This window comes from Eublepharis macularius, chromosome 3 (assembly GCF_028583425.1).
Source record: "Eublepharis macularius isolate TG4126 chromosome 3, MPM_Emac_v1.0, whole genome shotgun sequence".
Taxonomy (NCBI): domain Eukaryota; kingdom Metazoa; phylum Chordata; class Lepidosauria; order Squamata; family Eublepharidae; genus Eublepharis; species Eublepharis macularius.
Genome location: NC_072792.1, coordinates 150,751,845 through 150,772,865, shown reverse-complemented (window position 1 = coordinate 150,772,865; position 21,021 = coordinate 150,751,845). Strand labels below are relative to the sequence as shown.

At 39.3% G+C, this 21,021-nt stretch overlaps 1 protein-coding gene across 1 annotated transcript in view; it reads left to right on the top strand.

Moving 5' to 3' along the window:
- The window catches only part of NBEA (neurobeachin), a 702,521-nt gene that overhangs the window by 605,518 nt on the left and 75,982 nt on the right, over positions 1-21,021 (top strand). Inside the window, exons 46-47 of the mRNA XM_054973860.1 lie at positions 2,255-2,374; positions 9,765-9,917. Coding sequence (XP_054829835.1) covers positions 2,255-2,374; positions 9,765-9,917 — 273 coding nt within the window. The remainder of the gene's footprint in view (positions 1-2,254; positions 2,375-9,764; positions 9,918-21,021) is intronic.

The window sequence follows — 21,021 nt, the reverse complement described above, 5'->3', positions numbered from 1 at the left end:
ACTCCAAAACTGCTTTCAGGCACCAGTTCAGGGTTTTTATAGTGTCTCTAGGATCAGTGGGAAGTGCAAGATAGAGCTGAGTGTTATTTGCATATTGGTGGCAACCCTGTAGTCCCCCAGCATCACCTTCTGAAACCTACCCTCCAAGTAGGATTGGAACCACCACAGAGCAGTGCCTCCCAATCCCAGGCCAGAAAGATAGTCCAACAGGATACTATGGTCGATGGTACAAAAGCCACTGAGAGATCCTGGAGAATCTACAGTCACATTCCCTCTGTCTGTCTCACAAAGCAGGTCATCTACCAGGGTGACCAAGGCTGTTTGAGTCCCATAATCAAGCATAAAGCCAGACTGGAAAGGATCGAAAAAAATTCCTTCATGCAGGAAAGCCGGAAGTTGCCCAGACCACCCATATTAAGCCTTATTGGGATCATCCACATGCAAATTCTGCATCTGTAGTGCAGATGGATCATGCCTTTTGTTTTCTACACAAATAGGAAAGAAAGCATTTCTCCTCTCTGAATTATATGAGTTTCATAAGGCGCTGTTCATATATCAAATAGCCTTAGACGGGTGCGAATCTGCTTAGAAGTACACAGATGATTTCTTTTTCTTTTTAAATAGCCAATTGCTGTTACTAACAGAGTTTAATAGCTTCCACAGTATTTAATGCAATGATTCAAATAACTTTAATTACCCAGCTCTCTCATCATCCAAGAATTTTTGGTATGAGAAATATACTACAGTACATCACTACAAATTCTTCCATTTAACAAATTTAATGCTGTCATTTCATTCTAAGGAGGCAGTTTATTCATTATTTCTACTGTAACCAGAGTGTTATTGGGAGAAACAAAGGTGACAATTGAGGATGAACATCTGAATTCACTTAAGTTATCTTGATCTAATGGATTCTGAAACAGAGAAAGCACGGCCCTGCCAATAACATAATAATTAATTTAGCAAACACAAGAAAAGCTGCACATATTTCTTGGTATGAACACATCAAGATATATGCCATCACTAAAGCTAAGGATAGTATGTTGGTGTTGATAAGTGGAGAAAAATGAAGGAGCCTGAAACCATGTTAGCACTTCTTACAGGGGAAAAAAATTCTATTACACAATATTGTTGTATTTCAGAGAAGCTTCCCTTAAAAGTTTTGCAAAAAGGATTGTTATTTCTTTAATTTACAACAGCTGAACATTGGTAGGTCACTTATATATCAGTTCTAACCCTTCACTGAAGAGCTTGTCCAGCTTATTCTACTCAATGGCACAATCATGATCTGGTCATCTTTTCCATTTCTCCTTTGTTCCCCTTGTGATGCTCTACAAACAGGTGTGTGCTGCTCTCAAATGTCCCTTTCCTTGGCACCCCTTCCATCCAGAGGGCAGAGCTTTGAGATCCAATTGATTAGGTGTTCACAGGTTTTTTTTAAAAATGAGAATTATCAATATACTGTTGCTTGGTGATTGAGGGAGCAATCCTAAGCAAGTCAACTCAGAAGTAAGTTCCATCTTATTCAGTGGGGCTTACTACCAGGAAAGCGACCTTAGGATTGCACCCTTAGTTTTACTGCAGCATTTGTAAATAATTTACTCACAAACTGACCATACAAGGTGAGATTTTATGATACTGTTTCATCCAAATATTAAAACATATATATTTAATTACACATCTAGTGTGAGCAGAATCAAGCTAAATTAAGCATGTACAAATGCTTTTAGCTTTATTGGAAGAAGTTAAGGATGTGCTGGACCTTAGCAAAATCATTTTTCTATTAATATCTGTTTCTGAATTGGTGCTTTTGTTTGTGTGTATTCATTCATAACCATGTATCTAAAAATAGAACTTATTTTGCCCACATACACAAAGTATGGGAAGTAATTATGTCATCTCTAGCCAATAAAATAAAAATGTCACAAAAATATTTTGGGAAGTCATCAGTACCTTGATGGCAGTATGCTAATGTACTATCATAAGGTCACATTGTTGGAATACTTCGAGATTCAGACACTTTTGGTCTATTCATTAATAGTGATAGTTGCACAGAGAAATTAAACATAAGCAGTGTGAAGTGTTGATTAATTATCTATTATCAATTAATTCATTCTTTAATTAATTTTAAATATTAAGCCTAGAATTCTCTCAAGCAAGGATGTCATTGTTTAGTCTCTTTGCTTACTACATGCATACTCACCCCTCTCTCTATTTTTTCCTCTTTTTTAATTTTCTTTTGGGGGGTGGGTAGGAGCCCTTTACCACATTCTTCCTCAATGCAAATGATGGGAAATTTGATCATCCAGATCGAACCTTCTCATCTGTGGCAAGATCTTGGAGAAACAGCCAAAGAGACACTTCGGATGTTAAGGTAGGGTTAAGGTTCTGCACATACAAGCATGAAAAATAGTGCAATATTTTATCATGCTGTAATTAAGTAATTGACTTGCATGTATTTTGATGTTTTGTTTTGTTTCACATAAGAACAAAAAGGGGGGTTCTCTGTGCATCACTAATTTAAAAAGCCATATTTTACACACAATGGGAAACAAAGACTCTTCCAATATCCGAATGCTTAAAAGGTCTTTTGTTCCTGCAAAAAATCTATTCTAATTTAAATCAAATAATCACGAGATAGAGAAAAGCCCAATAAATTGCTCTTTCCTGCTGTTAACTCAATATTTGGCCCATTCCATAAACACAGCAAGATTGGATTTGACCTTAAAGTGTCATATTGTTATAGCTCGCTGAGCTCTAGGTTTGCATTGCCTGGGGCAATTAATAAAGCGTTAATGACAAGACACATTTAAAATGTATGCTTTTCTCTAAGCCATAGCTTTTACTTTTCTGTGCCTGGGGATATTATGCAACAGTACACATTAGATTAAACCAATATCTACACAATACATAGAAACAGCCGGAGAGCAGGATAATTTTACTATTGTTGTTATACAGCCATTGCTGTATATGAAGCTTTTGGAACATTTACATAGGACTTTGTCAAAGTGACCTAGTTTTCTTGTTGCATTTAAAGGTCCTTTCTTGATTACGAATTAGTTCAGTATTTCCAGATTGTAGAGAATATGTAAGTTTGTGTATTATGTGACTTTAAATTTTCCATAAGTGTCTTGTCAGTAGATATATAGAGAAAATATCCATCAGGCAGCTGCCTGGACCTGAAACTGGAAAAGATACTTGAAGTCATTGTTCTATATTTATTGTATACCTCTATTTATCTTTGTAAAATTCATATAGCTAGAGCCTTTTTATAGGCACTTATGATCACAAAATCCATTTATACTGATGTTACTAGGAGTTACATTATTTATGTATTGAATTTCTGTCCTTACTTAGGAGAGAGAAATAATTGGTTGAACAAAGAAAAGGTAAACTAAACTGTTACCAGGTCCTAGTATTATTTGGATTCCATTGGAAATCAATGTCACTTGATATGTAATCAGCATTATATAAAAAAAAGATTTTTCGCCAACAAGATTAAACATAATAATAATAATAATAATAATAATAATAATAATAATAATGTTCAGGTTATTCTGATTGTTCTTTTTGATGCTGCCATTTGGATAAATTTAGTCAATTAGTCTATAGATCAATCTCTCCCTCTGTTTTTTCAAAGGTTGCTAAATGTTCCATGGTGTGTTACAGGTGTTGTTCTCCATGCTGAATTTGATCAAATGTTTCTTGAAGCTAGGGCATGGTCATTTGCCTTTAGGCTATGTATGATGTAAGCCCCACCCACTTCCCCACTGGAAGGCAGATTTTCCATCCAAAATGGTCACGATTGCTTGCTGTGGCTGGGCAGCTTGTCTCTGGGTATAATCTCAACTTCCTTTTGTCCCACACTTTAAAACATAAATATTTTTGGCTTATATCCCAGCCCAAATATTTGGTAGGGGAGAAACAAGAGCCACGTGTTCTTTAAATGAAATGGCACTAGAGGCTGAGTAAAATTCCAAAGGAAACAGCGGGTTCATTAAACAGGCAGGGTTGGTAAATAGGTAGGCAGGGAAAGAAAAGCTGAGGTAACACTGAATTGTAGAACAGAGTACTCCATAAGAGTTAGGCACAATAATCTTCTTAAAGCTTAGTTTCAGTAGTTACAGATCTTAAAAGTGAGAGGTTGGTAGTTTCAGACTTAGGTTACTTTAACCAGGTTCCTTCATAGATTGCACTTTACAGATTAGGTGTTTTGACTTCAATACAGCACTCTTTTCTCTTTACACCATACCTAGGGTCCTCCTCAGAGCCCAACCCCCCATTTTTAGACTCTGATCAGAAATTATTCTTCTCCAAATTATTCTTCAGTCTGATTACTTGGCTGAAGGGGAGTCTCCTTTCACTACTCTTTCACTACACACTTCCTCTGCCAACAACACACCGCCATTTCTAACTTGTCTGTGTAAATCAGTGCTAGCTTTCACATTAAAGTACTTTAATTAAAATCTTCTTTAAACTTAAAGATGTCCCAGTTAGGACAAACATTCTCTTTTTCTTCATACAGAGGATTACTAGACTGACCCTCCTTGTCAGACTCCAAACTTCAACTCCTCCAACAATTCTGTGAGCACGAATTGTCACCTTCTCACTGGCCAAACCCAGAGAAGGGGCGGGGGAGAGCAGCCTATCAATCATTCTCTCTTCAGGCAGTATTTTAACCCTTTCTCTTCCACTTTCTGTGTGCTGCACTTAGTAAACCTTTCATTTAAAGCCCATTCCATCACACTATGGATCAAATATTTAGCTCTTTTGAAGCAAGATTCTTATAGGTCTTCCTGGCAAAAAGCTCTCAGTCAGAAATTGTTGCAGAATAGTTTATCTTTAGATATGATTTGTGAACTTGGAAAATTGGAGGTGCAGTCATTTTTCAAGAAAAATCCACCAAATTTGCAGGGCCCCTAAAGACCTCCCAAGTTTTAGAAAGATTAGACCCCAAGGTCTAGTTCTATGGACACCTGAACAAGGTGCCCCCTGCCACTCTCCATGGTTTCCTATGGGGAAAAAGTCAAAACTAAGTCCCACTACAGAAACACAGTGGGACAAGACTGCCATGGCCAAGACACACGCCCAAATGTAGGCGTAACACACAGAGAGCCCAACAGAACCAAACTGAAGCCCCACCACCACCACCCAAGTGCCCACTGAGCAAGCGGCCCACAGCCAGTCTCCATTGTTTCCTATGGCAGGAAAGTTTCCAAGCTGACTGCCAGGCAGAAACACTCAGGGGTAAGGCTGCCACTGGCCAGAGGTACACCCCCAAATGCAAGCTCAACTCAGAGAAAGCCCAGCAGAACCAAACTGAAGCAAGAAGATGGAATCCCCCCCAGAACCAAAGTGAAGCAAGACCAACATTAAACCAGATAATCATGTCAAAGTAGCAAATTCTACCCGAATCAAACTAAAGCAAAGGAATGGATGGAATCCTCGGAACCAAAGAGAAGCAAGGGGACCAACATCAAACCAGAGAATCATATCAAAACAACAAATTCCACTCAAACCATACAGAAGCAAGGGACACTGTTCCACCTTAGTCCAACTGAACCAGTGTTACTTACAGAAGCCAGCAGGCAGGATAACTCCTGCACAGATTGGCCATGCACTCCTCCTCCCTCTTCCCCTTCCCCTCTTTGAAAAAACATGTGGAAGCCCAGGAAGGAGCCAGCCTGAGGCTGAAGCAATGTTTCTTGGATAAACCCAGGTTTATTTGGAGGTTTGGATCTGAATTCCCAGATCCTATCAAAGATTCTCTGATTTGATTTGGAAAAGCCAGATCCTGGACCCAGATTGCACACCCCTAGATTCAACATCAGCATACACTTCATAATAATAAAAATATATACGTTATTGTTGTTGTTTGTTATTGTTATTGTTATTTAAAACATTTGTTTTATGCCTTTCCGCCCAATTAAGACCCTCAAGGCAGTGAACAGTTTAAAAGACATTAAAATTCAACTTTAAAAACTTTTAAAATGATACATATATGTAAAACAACAATTAAAACACACAGGAAGGGAATTCCAAAGAGCATTAGTAAGGGAATGCCAAACAATATATGAAAAAGTCTTCACACACTGGCAGAAGATAATGATAGAGGGGGATACATGACTCTCTCGTGGAGAGAATTCCACAATTTTGGTGCCATAAGCAAGAAAGCCCATATCATCTCAGATGACAGGAGCATCCAAAACATTACTGTTATTATATTCTCAAACATTTCACAGTATTCCCTTTGAACCACCCCATCCACATTTCCATCCTGTCCTCATGGTAAAATGAAGGAAAGGAGAATGAGGTTCACATTGAGTCTCCAATGGGGAGAAAGCGAGGTATAAATGAAGTAAGCAACTAAGTAAAATGGTAATAACTTACCCTCCCACACTATTTAAAAGCTGTTCCGCAGCTTTTTAATTATTTTAAGTCCTGGTTGCATTGGTTTCTACATACTAAAGAAGGTTGTTAGTTAGCTAGCTAGCTTGCTTGCTTGTTTAATAAATAGAATTCTAAGGCCAGGAACCAATTTATAGACTTACAATGCAATCCTAAGAAGAGTTAGTCCATTCTGGAGTAGAGTTACTCCATTCAGACTGGAGTAACTCTGCTTAGGATTGTACTGTTCATGCTGGTTTGGCTACTTCAACTGAAGAAACAAAATGCATTTTAAACTGAAAAATAGCAGTCCTCTTTAACAGCAGGAGGATTGTGCCAAATTGACACTTCAACACAGAAAACAGCTCTGTCCATATAAAGAATGAGCACAAAGAGATAGCCAAAATTTGCTTTTGTCCATTTGAGAAATTCACTTGTCATGAACAGAAGACACACAGTGCCATATTTGATGCACTAACCCAATAGCACACAAAAGAGAACCCTCTTAAGAGATAAGAGTTTGTTTCCTTGTTTTTCAGTTATCAGTTAATAATAGTGGAATGATCCTTTAGCATTCATACAACTTAAAAGTGACCATAACTTGATTTTTCACATTTTCCCACATCATCATCTTCCCCCTTTTCATTTCCCTTTCATTTCTTGAAAATTCAACATCCAAAGAAGTCAGCAATGAAAAACTAATCTGTACAAATGCCTCTCATACACATATTTAGCTCTTGGACTAGAGTGTGTAGATGTCAGGAAAGGTATCTATGACAGAATGTTGTTAAAGTGACATATTGTAAATTAATACAGTTAATGGGGGTTCTGAATGACCCCCCTCCCCACCCCATATAAGACAATTGTGGAATTAATGGATACCAGGGGATCAACCTTTCAGAAAAAAAGAAAGAAATGGGAATAACTTTAAAACCTTGCAGTGAATTATTATATTAGAAAACTGACAATGTCTGGATTGGATTTTATTTCAGAGAGAGGTCATAAAATGTATTCTTAGTAAAATATTAAACTGAAATATCAGATTTGAAGCTTATGGTATACAATTATGATAATGTTAATCGTAGTCTTTTGAAACATCAAGACATATTTTTAAGTTTAATTTTTCAGCAGCTTGGTTTTGTCCTAAGACTGTAAATTTTAAAAAGTGTTTTGGCATTTGTTCCTCTTATACAAAGACATAATACATGCAATACTGTTAACTATACCTTTGGGTTTTAGCATAGCTATTAAAATAAACTAGAGATCATATTTACAGATATAAAAAGCCTAATATTCATTTTGGTCCTTTTAAAACTCCTGTGTAGGCTTATTGCATTATTCCTTAAACATAATAAATAAATAAGATACTAAGACCACATGAAAGATACCTGCTTATTAAATCAAACACTAGCAAAATCAGTTGCTCTGACAAGCAGAATGTATGTGAATAGCCATATTGCAGGAACCTCTTTGAAGATTGTGAAGACATATGAAAACATGAAGCCTGTTAAGCCAAACCATTAGTATATCGCACCCATTATGTTTATTTTGACTACCAGTGATGAGCATAAGAAGATGGACTGTGAATTTAAGATCCTTTTAACTGGAAACACTAGGGACCGAACCTGAGACCTTCTGCAGGCAAAAGGTGTGGCTGCATATTGGGGTTTCCCAGAATCCGTGCCTGTAAACCCTGGTTTATTTGGTGTCAAAGGTATAAGCCAGGTTGTGTATTCAAATTTGAAGAAAAGGGGGCCTTAAGATCATGGTCTAGAAGATGTCACCTCCCAACCCACTCCCTTTCTGAATTCCCGTTTAATAGTTCTGTGGATCTTAAATGTTTTCAGGTAGTAGGCCATCAGTTTGGATGCTGTTATTTAACAGTCTAAATCCTTTAAATACTTTTTACACCGCAATGGTAAATTTAAGTCCTATAGAGACAGATATGAAGCAGAGGTATGCTTTACAGTTATGGCTTGTTAGGTCGCAATACCTGTTAGGCAATACCTGTTGCTCAGACAGTAGAAAACTGCTAAAAAAAGAGTATGGTGCTTCATTAGATCCTAATAGAGAATGGGGCAAGTGAATTGTGGGTACAGAGAGAAATGAAAGAAAACTTGAAACAAAGCAAAAGGATGTCGAAATGGGGAGAAGGGGAGAAAAAGAGATGAAGGGACCATGGGATGAAACTATCACAAACCTGAGTGTCATGGAAGATGATAGAGATTACCTGAAGAGAGAAACAGAGAGATAGGGTTGATATGACAATATAACAGGTTTTTCTGGATACCTTTCTAAAGGAAAAGACTGATTTTGTTATCTTGTGGGCCCACGTCCCAGTCTAAGTAGAGAGATGAGTTGTGTATGAAGACATACATTGGAGAGGAGAAGTAATTGTAGAGTTCAGGAGATAAAGTAAGAAGCTAAAACCTGTCACACCTGTGTAAAACTCATGCCTTAGGCAGTAGATTGGGTGGAGATAGCAGATTGAGAAGAGCCCCACATCCTGCTCATGTCTCCATACAGGAAGAAAATAATTAAGTGGCATGGCTTTTGGTCCCTCGTATGCTGTTCCTAAGGACAGCTCCTCTTCTCTGGTACTGATGCTGCAAATCACTGTCCTTATTTTGTCCAACTAAACTGAGAACATAGAAGCCCTTATATAATCAAATGGTGCAGGAAGCAGACAGAAAGTTCCAGATAACATAATGATGCATCTCTCTGTCTGTGGAATATGTACTTACAAACAAAAATAATACTTTTTGTGGATACCACTTTGAATGAAATTTTGATTTCATTAGGAATGTGGAGCTTCATAGTACAAACTAAGCATAATATAGACATCACAGATGGAGTATGTGAGAAGCAGAAATGCTTCCAGGTAAAATAGAAATGTAAGCCAAGGCCATCCGAAGAGTCTGGAGCTGTTTCAGGCAGGTTTAGAGTTGAGGTAGGCTAAAGAAGTGTGTGGCATCCTTCTATTTTTCCTAAAGGATGGACTTCTGCAAGTGTGAAGAGTATGTCTTGTATGTGGGTCGTTTCCGCTAGTAGATGCTGTTGTGAATGCTTGGGATGCCTACCTAGAGTATAAATAAGGGTATGTTAAGAGAGTATAAACACCCAATAGGATAAAAAAGCAAACACTAACACTTTTCTATTAAGATAACCACACTTCTGAATACTGCTTCAATTCGTTACATTAGTGAAGGATGTCTAAGCAATTTTTCTCTGTAAGTGGGCAATCAGCATTCATTAATACATAAAATATTATTTGCTTTAAAAACAGACAACAGAAACAAGATTAACCAGTATGATAACTGAGTTTCCAGTGAAAAAGTAAAGATGAATGATTGAAAAAAATGTTTTTTCCACCGCAGGAATTAATTCCAGAATTTTACTACCTGCCTGAAATGTTTGTCAACAGTAATGGATATAATCTAGGTGTCCGAGAAGATGAAGTTGTTGTGAATGATGTTGAGCTTCCCCCTTGGGCAAAGAAGCCTGAAGACTTTGTGCGGATCAACAGGATGGTAAGAGGCATTCTAGTTAAGCTTGAGTAACAAGTTCAGTGATTTCATGAGCTAATGTATCACTAACTTTTTTGTTACTGCAGGTCTAGGTTTGAAATACATAGTACAAAAAGCAGGTGAAAGTTGCATCCAGACAATATTTGACAGAGTTGGTTGTTGCTCAGTAGATTTTTAAGGGATTTTCGTTTATTGTAGTCCACTGGTTGCCTCATGTAAACTAACACAAGTTCAAAGAAAGAATGGGGTATTAGTATAATAAATCATGTCAGTTTGATTGTTTGATTCCCAAGGAAAGGGATTTTGTATAGGAGTAAACTCAAAGGGATCCCCTCCGTAAGATTCCACAACTGGTTTGCAGATTCCAAAAAGGAGGTACCATGTTTCACCAGTGGAACAAAAAGTAAAATGTAGGTGTTGGAGATATGGCACCTGCCATAGTGAGGGTGGTGACCAGATGGTAATCTCATTGACTTTACTCTGCTTATTTCTGCAGCATGTGTTCAACCATAGTCCCATCCAGAGTTTTGGTATTGGCTTTATGGGATGTTGCAACAGCATAAATATCTGATAGGCTTTTTGGCATTATGACATTATTATACACAATGTGATCCCTGACATTTAATGGGAAACTTAAAAGAAAAATTAGCACTGAAGCAGCTGAACACTCATAGAAAGTTAAGCTGTTGACAGTTTGGGAGCGGGGGGGCATTTCCAGTCTGCCCAGAGTCCCTTTTGCACCAAATGTGTTCACTAGCACATTCAGCACAGCTATAGTATTAAATGCCCCATCCACCAAAACAGTAATGAATTTCCTGAAACAGCAAAAGCATACAGGAATGATAAACATCTTATAGGGAAAACTGAAAATTTACTGTACTTGGGAAATAGTATACTTTGCTAGTTACTGTTCTCCAAACTAGTATGTTGCTAACTATCAGGGCTGCTAAATTCCATCTCTCTTACTCTTCAAATTTAAAACTATGAACTTAGCGAGAATATCTGCCTGTTAATAGAAAATGAGTTAGATCTGTTCATTAAAGTGCATTTCCCGTATTTCAGAGCTGCGGTGTCCCTGCATAAATCAAAACACATGAGAGACTCTTCAGAATTTATCCAGCAGGGCAACCCTTAGCACACATTATCTTTTATAACACAAAGTGATTTGTTAAGTAACTTTATGTCAATGCTAGATTTTCATATAAATAATACATTTTAATGGTTATTTTCAAGATGCAAGCTCTCCTCCAAGAAGAAGCCTAGTCATTTTATAAGGCTGGCAACATGTTTTTGACTAACTGCACACACACGTACACCCCGTGTGAGAACAATAGCAAGGGGCACAGGGAGCAGCATGGGTCTTTCCTGCTGCCCCTTTATACTCTCAAGTTTTTGCATAATACTCAGGTGCCAAGATCACTTCTCACCAACACTGGAAGCGCTGCTTCTGCCACTGGACAGTGGAATGTATTATCAGGCTCATAATCCCTTACCCAAGGCCACGGGATAAACGTTGCTTCTGAGTAGCCATTTGAACTTCGGTTTCCAGGACAGAAACTCATCCCTCTGTCCATTGCCCCATAAGACATATTGAATGCTTCAAATCAATAGAGTTTATCGCTAATTTGAAATTTACTATACTGACTCACACTGTGTAATCCACCTTGAGTCTCAGTGAGAAAGGTGGACTATAAATCATGTTAAGTAAGTAAGTACCACTGATTTTGGCAATGCTTAGTTTTCACAAATATTAAGGTTTCAGTTCTTCACAATATTAAGACTGGGAGGGGGGTTCATAATGCAGTAAACATCAGTACTTCATTCCAGTGTGGTAAATTTATTGTGTCAATTGAATACAGGTAATGGTAATATATTTCCATTGCTGAATACAGCCGGATACTGAAGTAGTTAGCTTGTGTTGCAAGTTGCAACTCAAGCAGTTTTTTGCTTTTTAATTTTTAAAGAGTTGAGCATTTTATGTGAGGTAGAAAAGAGCTCTCATATGTGACAAGAGCATTTTAATGTTTTCCTGATTCTTTAATCTGCTATAGCTGCACTTCCATTGTGTTTCTGTTATGTGAAAGGACTTTGGAGCTTTAAAAGATTTTTGCTGGTATATTTGGTGAATAGCTCTCTTTGAATTATTTTAGCTTTTATGACCACTTACAGTAATATATTTTCAATCAAAGTTTGATGTCAAAAGTTACATATTCTTTGCTTGCTGCACTATTATATATTTGGAAGGTGTATGTAATTTGTCTGCCCAACTGACTTGCAGCCAGTATCAGAGCCTGGTCTAGAGGAAAATACATCATGCTGTGATGTAAGACACAGCAGCTTTGCTTGCCTGTGTGCTCTGATTTTATTTAAAAATAGACTGACTTTTTATTTTGTGAAGGGTGTGGGGGGTGTTCGTCTTTCTTCAGTAATGAGGATTATAGTGGTTGGACAGGGGAGGGAGAAGGTGAATTGCATTGGTGAAAAGGCCTAGCTGTTTTTATATGTAACTGAAGACACTGAGCGATCTCTAAATCCTGGTACATAAAGAGATGATCTTCATTGATCATCTCTCATTTCGTGACTGGTTTGGTGAGTAGTTACTGTTAGAAGATAAAAGTTTCTGTTTCCATTCCTCCTCCCATCCAAACATCAAGCGAATTGTCCGTCTTGTAAAGAAGCTTTGCCTTTACCATTTCTACCCCATTCTCTACAGTCCCTCCTACTTGCCATCACAGGAACAGAGAGGTAAGCGTGCAGGACCAGGGAGCTGTCCAGCAGCAAAAGGTAACTGGACTAGGTTCACTACATTGTTTGCTGAGTTGTCCAGAAAGTCACTGGACCTGTTGAACCAGGCATTAATGGGTCCCAGGTAGCAACTGAGAAGTTTGACAGTAATACATGGCATCATCCCTTCCTGTACATGTCAGCATCCCATTTTCTGGAGCAGGATGAGGAACACTGAATTCCCCAGCAGGCACTTCACCATCTAAAGATGACTTCCATCTGTCTTACAATTGCTGTTGTTCCTGGGGTTTGGAGAATTATCATTGGGGTCCAGTAACATGCAAGGAGCACAGGTGTGGTTCAGAAACAGCATTTCAGGGTCCATGGCTTCAGCAGGGCCCAAAGACATAATTGGCATAATTTATAGTCCCCCATCGGAGGTGCTACATCCTTCTGGACCCGAGATGTACTATTTTAGTATTATACCCCCTTTTTTTGAACAACCATTCCCCAAAGTGTCTTACATCAGTAAAAAGATAGGCTCTACCCTCAGGCTTACGATTTAAAAAGAGAAGAAACACAAGGAAAGGGTGTTGGTGGAGAGGTAAAGGTAGAAGAAGAAGATCAGTTTGATGTATACTAGGATATGCAGTGAGCTTTCCCTGATTCTTCTAAGGAAATACCCTCAGACTCAGAGAGCTAATGGGTGCTCTCATCTGGTCACTATAAACTGTAGGCTCTGCTGTTACCCGGTGTCAGTCCCTGGCAGTTAGGTCAGGGTTAGGCAGTTAGGTGCAGAGACAGTGGAATTGGCAGAAGTGACATATGTGGGGCTAGCAATTTTAGTTATAGGGAATCTTCCTGCCTTAGGAAAGAGGACTGTTAATGGGGGGTGGGGGTGTTGTAGTGAGACATTGTTTTAGAGCAGACAGTGAGAAAGATGAACTTATCTTTGGTTCTCAAGAGGAGCACACCATGAGCCAGCTTCGGCTGGCTGTCAAGGACACTGGCTCAGCGGAGCGAGAAAAAGAAAGTAAACATTTGTAAGATAACCCACTGGCATAGAGCAATAAAGAACTTCCTACACTCTCAGAAGCCAGAGGCAGAACCCATATACATTCGTGGCAAATATGCAGGAGGCAAATATGATACCAGCAGCCTGGCATGGCCATCTGCATCTTTGCCTTCCCAGCAGGTAAAGCAGAGAAGCTTCCAGTTTTGAGGAGGGAAGGAAGGTCTATGTATCCTCACTCCAGTATGTGGAGTCCTGCTTGTCTGCCAACTAGCTGAAGCAAAGCATGTGCCTCTGTTATCCCCTGCCTGTTGATGAGGTATGGAGCAAAACCCAGGCTGAAGAGTCCTGTCTGCCAACAATTGGATACAAGAAAAAAAATTGTCTATGCTTAACAGAAAACAAAATAAATCATGAGTACATGACTTTTGCTATATATAATTAAAAGCCCTTTCACAGACACTGAGACATTATAGTGGTTGGCAGAAACTGGACACAGCACTGCAAAGAAATGCCTGTTTGGTGGACACATTAACAAACTGCTTTGGTTTGATAACATCCTTCTCAGGTGCATATCTGTCACTGTCTCCCAGGAGGCTAATGTTGCCTGGGAAAATGAATGCAAAAAGGGTGGCTGTGTTAGTCTGTCATAGCAAAATAAAACAGAAGTCCAGTGGCACCTTAAAGACAAACAACATTTATTTCAATACAAGCTTTTGTGAGTTGCAACTGAAAGCTGCCAGACTAACTCTTAGTTATCAAATGTCAGAAATTCTTGTAGTCATATTAATTGTATTTACTATATTACAGAATGGGTGTAATTTGGTTTGAAACTTGATTAGTTGTTATTCAAATGGCTTTTTAAGATGGCTGCTCCTCCCCCACTATGCTCCCAATATTGCCCATTTGGCCATGCTATTTACAAATTTCACAAATCAGTTTGAATTCATGAGGCCTACAGTTGGAAACATTCAACATCACATCTGACAAAGGGAGCTTGACTTTCAAAAGCTTATATCCTTGTTGGTCTTTCAGGTGCTACTGAACTCGAATCTTGATCATTAAACATCATAAGCTGCAAGATCATTGTTTTCCCTTGTTTTTTGTATGTTCACACTAGCACATAACACTTGAACTGGCATAAAATACTGTAACCAATATGTATTCACACTAACTAGATAAGAATAATGGTAGAAGTTGTAGTTGTTATTGTTACAAGTAATAATAGTTATTATTGTATCACCTGTCTATTGGTGCTCAGGATATTACCTTTTCATAAAAATAATGCAGTACATCCTCTTTAAACCATTAAAAAAGGAAAGATGGTAAAACCTTATGAAATGATTTACTGTATTTTACTGTGTGATCCCCTGCTGCTGTACTTACAGTGGAGTTGCAATCTTGTTGCATTTGGATCTAGAGCTGAAACACTGTAACTGGACTAGAATCTTCATATGGATCCTTTGTGCTTTGGGAGGCACAAAGGAGTATGTGAGGAATAGCCAAGTGTGGCAATTACTGACTTAGTATACCTCCCCATAAATTAATGATGTGTATTCCAGTACATAATAAATCTTTACCTGCAACCTGTTTATACATTCACGGGGTTTATAGAGAGAGAGAGAGAACAGAAGCACTTTAGTCACCGTATGATAAATGACCCCCATCTAATTTAAGATTAACCAGGTAGTTGACATATTGCTGAAAACTAAGCAGATGGGTAGTTATTTTGTGTTTTATAAATACATGCTCTGAGAGAGAAATAACTTTTTATTGAAAGAAATTCCTGTGAAAATTAGTCTGATTAGAAAGCCTATAAAGTGATTAAATCAGGTAATTTTTAGGAAATGTTTTAGTAGATTTTAAGAGCATTCAGTTTTTATGTCTGTGGTTGTTGGCCTACTTTAATTTATCCATAGCTAGCTAGACTGATTACTACTGACATACCCATGAAACATTAATAAAGCATTGTGTTCAATGCTAACATGATTAGGGTCTGACCTCAGTGATGTCACAGAGGACAGAAGCAGTAAGTGTCTCTGCTAACATTACCCTAATGCTGGGTTCATCAATCATAATCTACCAGTTTACAAAAAAAAAATGGGAAAGGGAAGCCGTCCACAGATGTGACTTTGTAGTCTTGCTTCGCTTTTTGATCCCAGTAGACCTGTGGTGGTCCTGAGAGCCAGAAATAGAACACATTCAGCCAATAAGCTGAGCATGTTAAATAGAGGCAAGAAACTATAATATGAGAGATTGTAGCACAGTCTATATGGTAAGGCATTCTGTAATTTGAAGATGTGCTCTCTCATAATCCAAAATTAACTATAAACAAATTTCTATCAGTAAAACATATATACTGCAATACATTATGAATTATACTACTTAGTGAAATATATTGGGTAAATGAAATTTTCAGATTTAGAAAATAACTTTTTATAGTTAATATAGTTATCTTCATATAATAGTTTAGGAAGAATTGAAACCTTTTACTATTGTAGTTTCTGTAGAGTTTAGAACAAAAGTGTATCTCAGTTTACTTCATAATAGTACTTAATTTTTGTTGGTAGCCCAGTCTAATAGAGACTTTTATTGTAGTGTAGCTGCTGTGACACTCTGTACATGACAGAGAGATCCCTCCTGTATCACATCTTTTTGGCAATCCTATTTTAGAAGATAACTTCAATCCTAAGAGAACTTTCCTGATTAAAATCAGACTTATTTTTGAATAGACCTAATTATGATTGCTCTCTACAAAATAGTATGTGGGTATGTCAAGACCAACATCTGTAACTCTTCCATGATCAAAATTATTTTAAAATGCCACTTTGTCAGACTCTACTAGGTCAGAGACTGGAGCTGTGGTGCCCTCCAGCATCCCCTTTTTGTAGTCCAGCCATGGATGTGGTTCAGTATATGGAGAGGACAGGGGTTATTGCAGCATCCTTACCCCTGCCAGCTGCCAAAGCTTCTTGGGAATACTCCAGCTCTTCCTGCTCAACCTACCCAGGGCGGGACTAATAAGGGATTATCTGGGGTTGGGCTGACCGTGGACTTCTCCAATGCCCTCTCTTCAAGGGTGGGCCCAAGGTGAGAGAGGAGTATCTAGTCCAATGGTCTGCCTGATAGGGCCCCCCATCTCCTGACCCAACCCCATGAGAGGTTTTAAGAGGCTGCTCTGCCTGCCTCTCCAAGCCCCAAGAGGCCCCAGCTGCTGCTGACCACTTCAGGCTTGTTACTAAGTACAGCCTGTTGCCTTCCTTCTGAGATATGTCCAAGCGATGCAAGGCTTTGAGGCTGCTGCTGGGCATTCCCTCACCCTTCCATCCTCCTGACCTCAGATGAGCTGCTTTCCTCAGCAGTGCTTGGGCAAGGCCACCACCCCCTGACACTCTTAGATATATAGTTTCTATTCATACCTTGTTTGCTGAGCTGTAGAAGAATTGTCCACAAGGTCACCTGGGCAGCAGGGGGGGCACCAGGAAGAGGCATGCGTGCAAAGCACATGCATGCTTCTGTGTCATCATTTTCCCTGCAAAGCACTCATGCGCTTCAATGACATCATTTTCCAGTGTGATAGATGGGTGCATGGGAGTAAGTATTATTCAGACAAACCATGCTACCTTGGTATATTTAAAACTCTCAGTGTTCTTCATTGATAGTTAAATATAATTGTAAAGTTTTGTAGTATTTTCAGAAGACTGCTGTTTACAAGCATAACTCAGAAGTGAAAGACAATCCGCAAATCAGCTAGGCAATCAGTGGTACTTGAAGTTCACTGGATAATGTCCCCCCAACTCCAGAGTTCTGTAATCCATTTTTGAGTTTTCTACCGTTACCAGCCCCCTGATGGGGTGCAGAAGATCCCTCACTCCCAGCCTCTGGCCCCTTCCACCTCTCACCTGATCAGCGGGGGTGGGGGGGAAGGCATGGGAATGGGGCTGGAAACTCCTTGCTAGGGTTACCAATCTTCAGGTGGTGTCTGGGGAACCCCCTGAAGAAAATGGCTATTTTGGAGGGTTGATTGTATGGCATAATACCCCGCTGAAGTCCATCTCCTCCCCAAACCCTGCCCTCTTCAGGCTCCACTCCCCAAACTTCAGGAATTTCCCATCATCTTCTCTGCCCCCATACTGGAGTAGCCCTGTGGTATACAAAGGAGCTCCAAGGTATGAAGCAGGAATTGAGCCAACTAGAGCATGTGTGGCAGTGGCTCCGTGATGAAGTGTCAAGATAAAGTGACAAAGTGTACTGAGGAGGCTTATGAAAGCCTATGAGATGGCAGTGAAGGCCACAAAGAGGGGCTACTATGTGGCCTTCATTGCATCTGCAAGCTCTCGTCCCATGCAATTGTTTAGAATAATTGGATCCTTGACGTCCCTCTTTCTAGGGGCCCCCAAAAAGACTAATTTGGTGATTAACTGTGAGACTTTGGGGAGTTATTTTGCAAATAAAGCCTTGTCGCTCCACCAGAACCTGTCAGCCATGATTGATACAGTATGTGAGCTGTAGGCCCCTTGGTTGCCTTCAGAGTTGATATTAGATCATTTTATATGACTCTTCTAGGAGGAGGTGGACAAGATCCTGCTGTGAAGCCCACCACTTGCCCCCTGGACCCATGCCCATCCTGGCTGGTGAGGATGGGATACGGGTCCCATTGTCTGGCATTATTAACATGTCACTGAGTCTGGGAGCCTTCCTGGACTTGCTAAAAGAGGCAGTGGTTCAACCCTTATTGAAGAAGTCATCCCTGGATCCTGTTGATCCAGCCAATTACCGCCCCTTCTCGAATCTTCCCTTTCTGGGTAAGGTAATTGAGAGAGCAGTGGCTGAACAGCTCCAGGTATTCTTGGAGGATTCTTCTGTCCTGAACCCATTTAAATTTTGCTTCTACTTTGGCCATGGGACTGAAATGGTGTTGGTCACCCTCATAGATGATCTGTGGCAACAACTGGATTGGGGCGGGTTGGCACTGATGATTTTACTAGATCTAACAGCAACATTCGACACAGTTGATTATGATCTTTTGACGCACAGCCTCGCCAATGTTGGAATATGGGGGACAGCCTCACAGTGGCTAGTCTTCTTTCCCCACAGTCAGGGACAGAGGGTGGCACTTGGGGAGCAGATGTTTCATGCCATTTCTTGGTGTGTGGCATCCCACAGGGCTCCATCCTCTCTCCGATGTTATTTAACATCTATATGTGCTCCCTCGCTCAGGTAGCCCATATGTTTGGGATGGGTTACTGTCAATATGCTGATGACACCCAGCTGTATCTGTTGATGGCTGGCCAACGAGATGGCGTACCAGATACTTTGGCTGAGGGTCTGGATGCCATGGTGACTTAGTTAAAGCAGAGCCACCTGAAATTGAATCCTCTGAAGGGAGATTTGGTATTTTTTTGTCTTCAGCAGGTCTGGCAACTTACCCCTCATCTCTCCTCCCATGACCTAGTTACAGTGATCCATGCAACGGTCACCTCCAGACTGGACTGCTGTACTACTGTAATGTGCTGTACATAGGGCTGCCTGTGAACTTGACCTGGAAACTGCAACTGGTCCAGAATGCAGCAGCACATGTCTTTATGGGGACATCATTTAGGGTACACATCCAGCTATACCAGCTACACTGGCTGCCCGTTGAATTCCAGATCCAGTTTAAGGTTCTGGTTTTGACGTCTAAAGCCCTTAATGGACTGGAACCGACATACCTATGGGACCGCCTCTCCCAGTACATCCCCTGGAGAGCTTTACAATCAGCTGATAAGCAACTGCTGGTGGTCCCTGGCCCAAGGGACATTCATCTGGCCTCAACCAGGGGCCAGGACTTTCTGGGCCCTGGCTCTGGCCTGGTGGAACTCTCTCCCAGTGGAGATTCGGATCCTGCAGATTCTATTGCATTTCCACAAGGTCTGCAAGATGGAGATGTTCCACCAGGCCTATGATTGAGGCCCGACAGTGTTCCCCTCTGGTTGTTAGTGCCTCCACCATGCTGCCTGAGACTGATTGTTTCCATCTTCTACTGTCTGCACTTTTTTGTTTTAATATAGCCTCTGAGATATATACTGATGGCCTGTTTATGTACATTTGTATTTATTGATTCATCTTATCTGTTTTAATACGTATTTTAAATCTGTATTTAAATGCTTGTTGTGAGCCTGCATGCAGGGAGGGCAGGATATAAATCTAATAAACATAAACATCAACCCTATTCACTGCAGGGATTGGCTTGCTACTGACAATCATTGGCTGCCACATTCTGAACTAGTTGTAATTTCCATGTTATTTTCAAGGGCAGCCCAATGCACAGCACAACATAGTATTCAAAACTTAGTAACTCCTCTTTTTAAAATGTCCAAAGCAGTTAGAAGAAAGTATAAAATTGACATTTAATTATACATGCTTCAATTCAATGATAATGGTATCTATTGAAGGCTGGCGAGCAATAGACCTAAGCAAAATCAAATAGCAGTTGTTCATAATATAGCAGCCAAGCTGAAAAAATTATGCTTCTCAGAAGCTCGAATCTAATGATTAAATATACTTTATCTTTGTTTTATATATTCCAAGAAATTATTTTAATATACCTAGAAAATAGAGTTGATAACAATTTTCTTATAGCTGAAAAGATTATTTTAAGAATCTACTGTTCTTTACAGGATTTTCATTGGTAGTATTCTTTTCAAAACTTGTCTGATAACTTTGTAAAAAATACAATTTTGAGTGTATCAAAGATAAACTGGACCTAAGAAAATTTTATTCTTGCATTCTAAGTAATTCCCATCTGAAGCTTCAGTGGGTTCATGTTCTATGTATAGAATAGTTAATAAAATGCTTGAAATATTGAACAAAAAGGCTGAGACAGGAATAAAACATAAGAGTTCAAAATCTTGACTGTCCACTATCCACATAGACTTCTCTGTTGTGATATTCATAACTAGAAAATATTGGTTCTGCTGTTTAAAATTTTATATAAAAGATTAAAGATTGTCTGTATAATAAAGCAGTATTTCTTTACATATACAACTCATCTGAATCCCCTTCTTTAAGTTTAGAAAGACTGTATGGAACAACTAATTTTTTTAAAAAATATGATCCAAGAACAAGAGAGTTTTGTTCCTTTTTAAAAAGCTGTTTTGTGGTCTGCTTTTTGCTTGAGGACAGTTTGGAGGGTGCTTTTTAGGCTACCCTATTTTTGTTTTGTGCTGTTTTTATGGGATGGCTTGTTTCTGATATTGATAATTCATGTTGCTGGCTTTATGGTATTATTTTTATTTGGGAGCTGCCTTATAAATTCCTTATATAAATAAAAAAGAAATAATCTTCATAATAATCCAATGTACTGAGTATTAAATTAATTGATTCAATTGA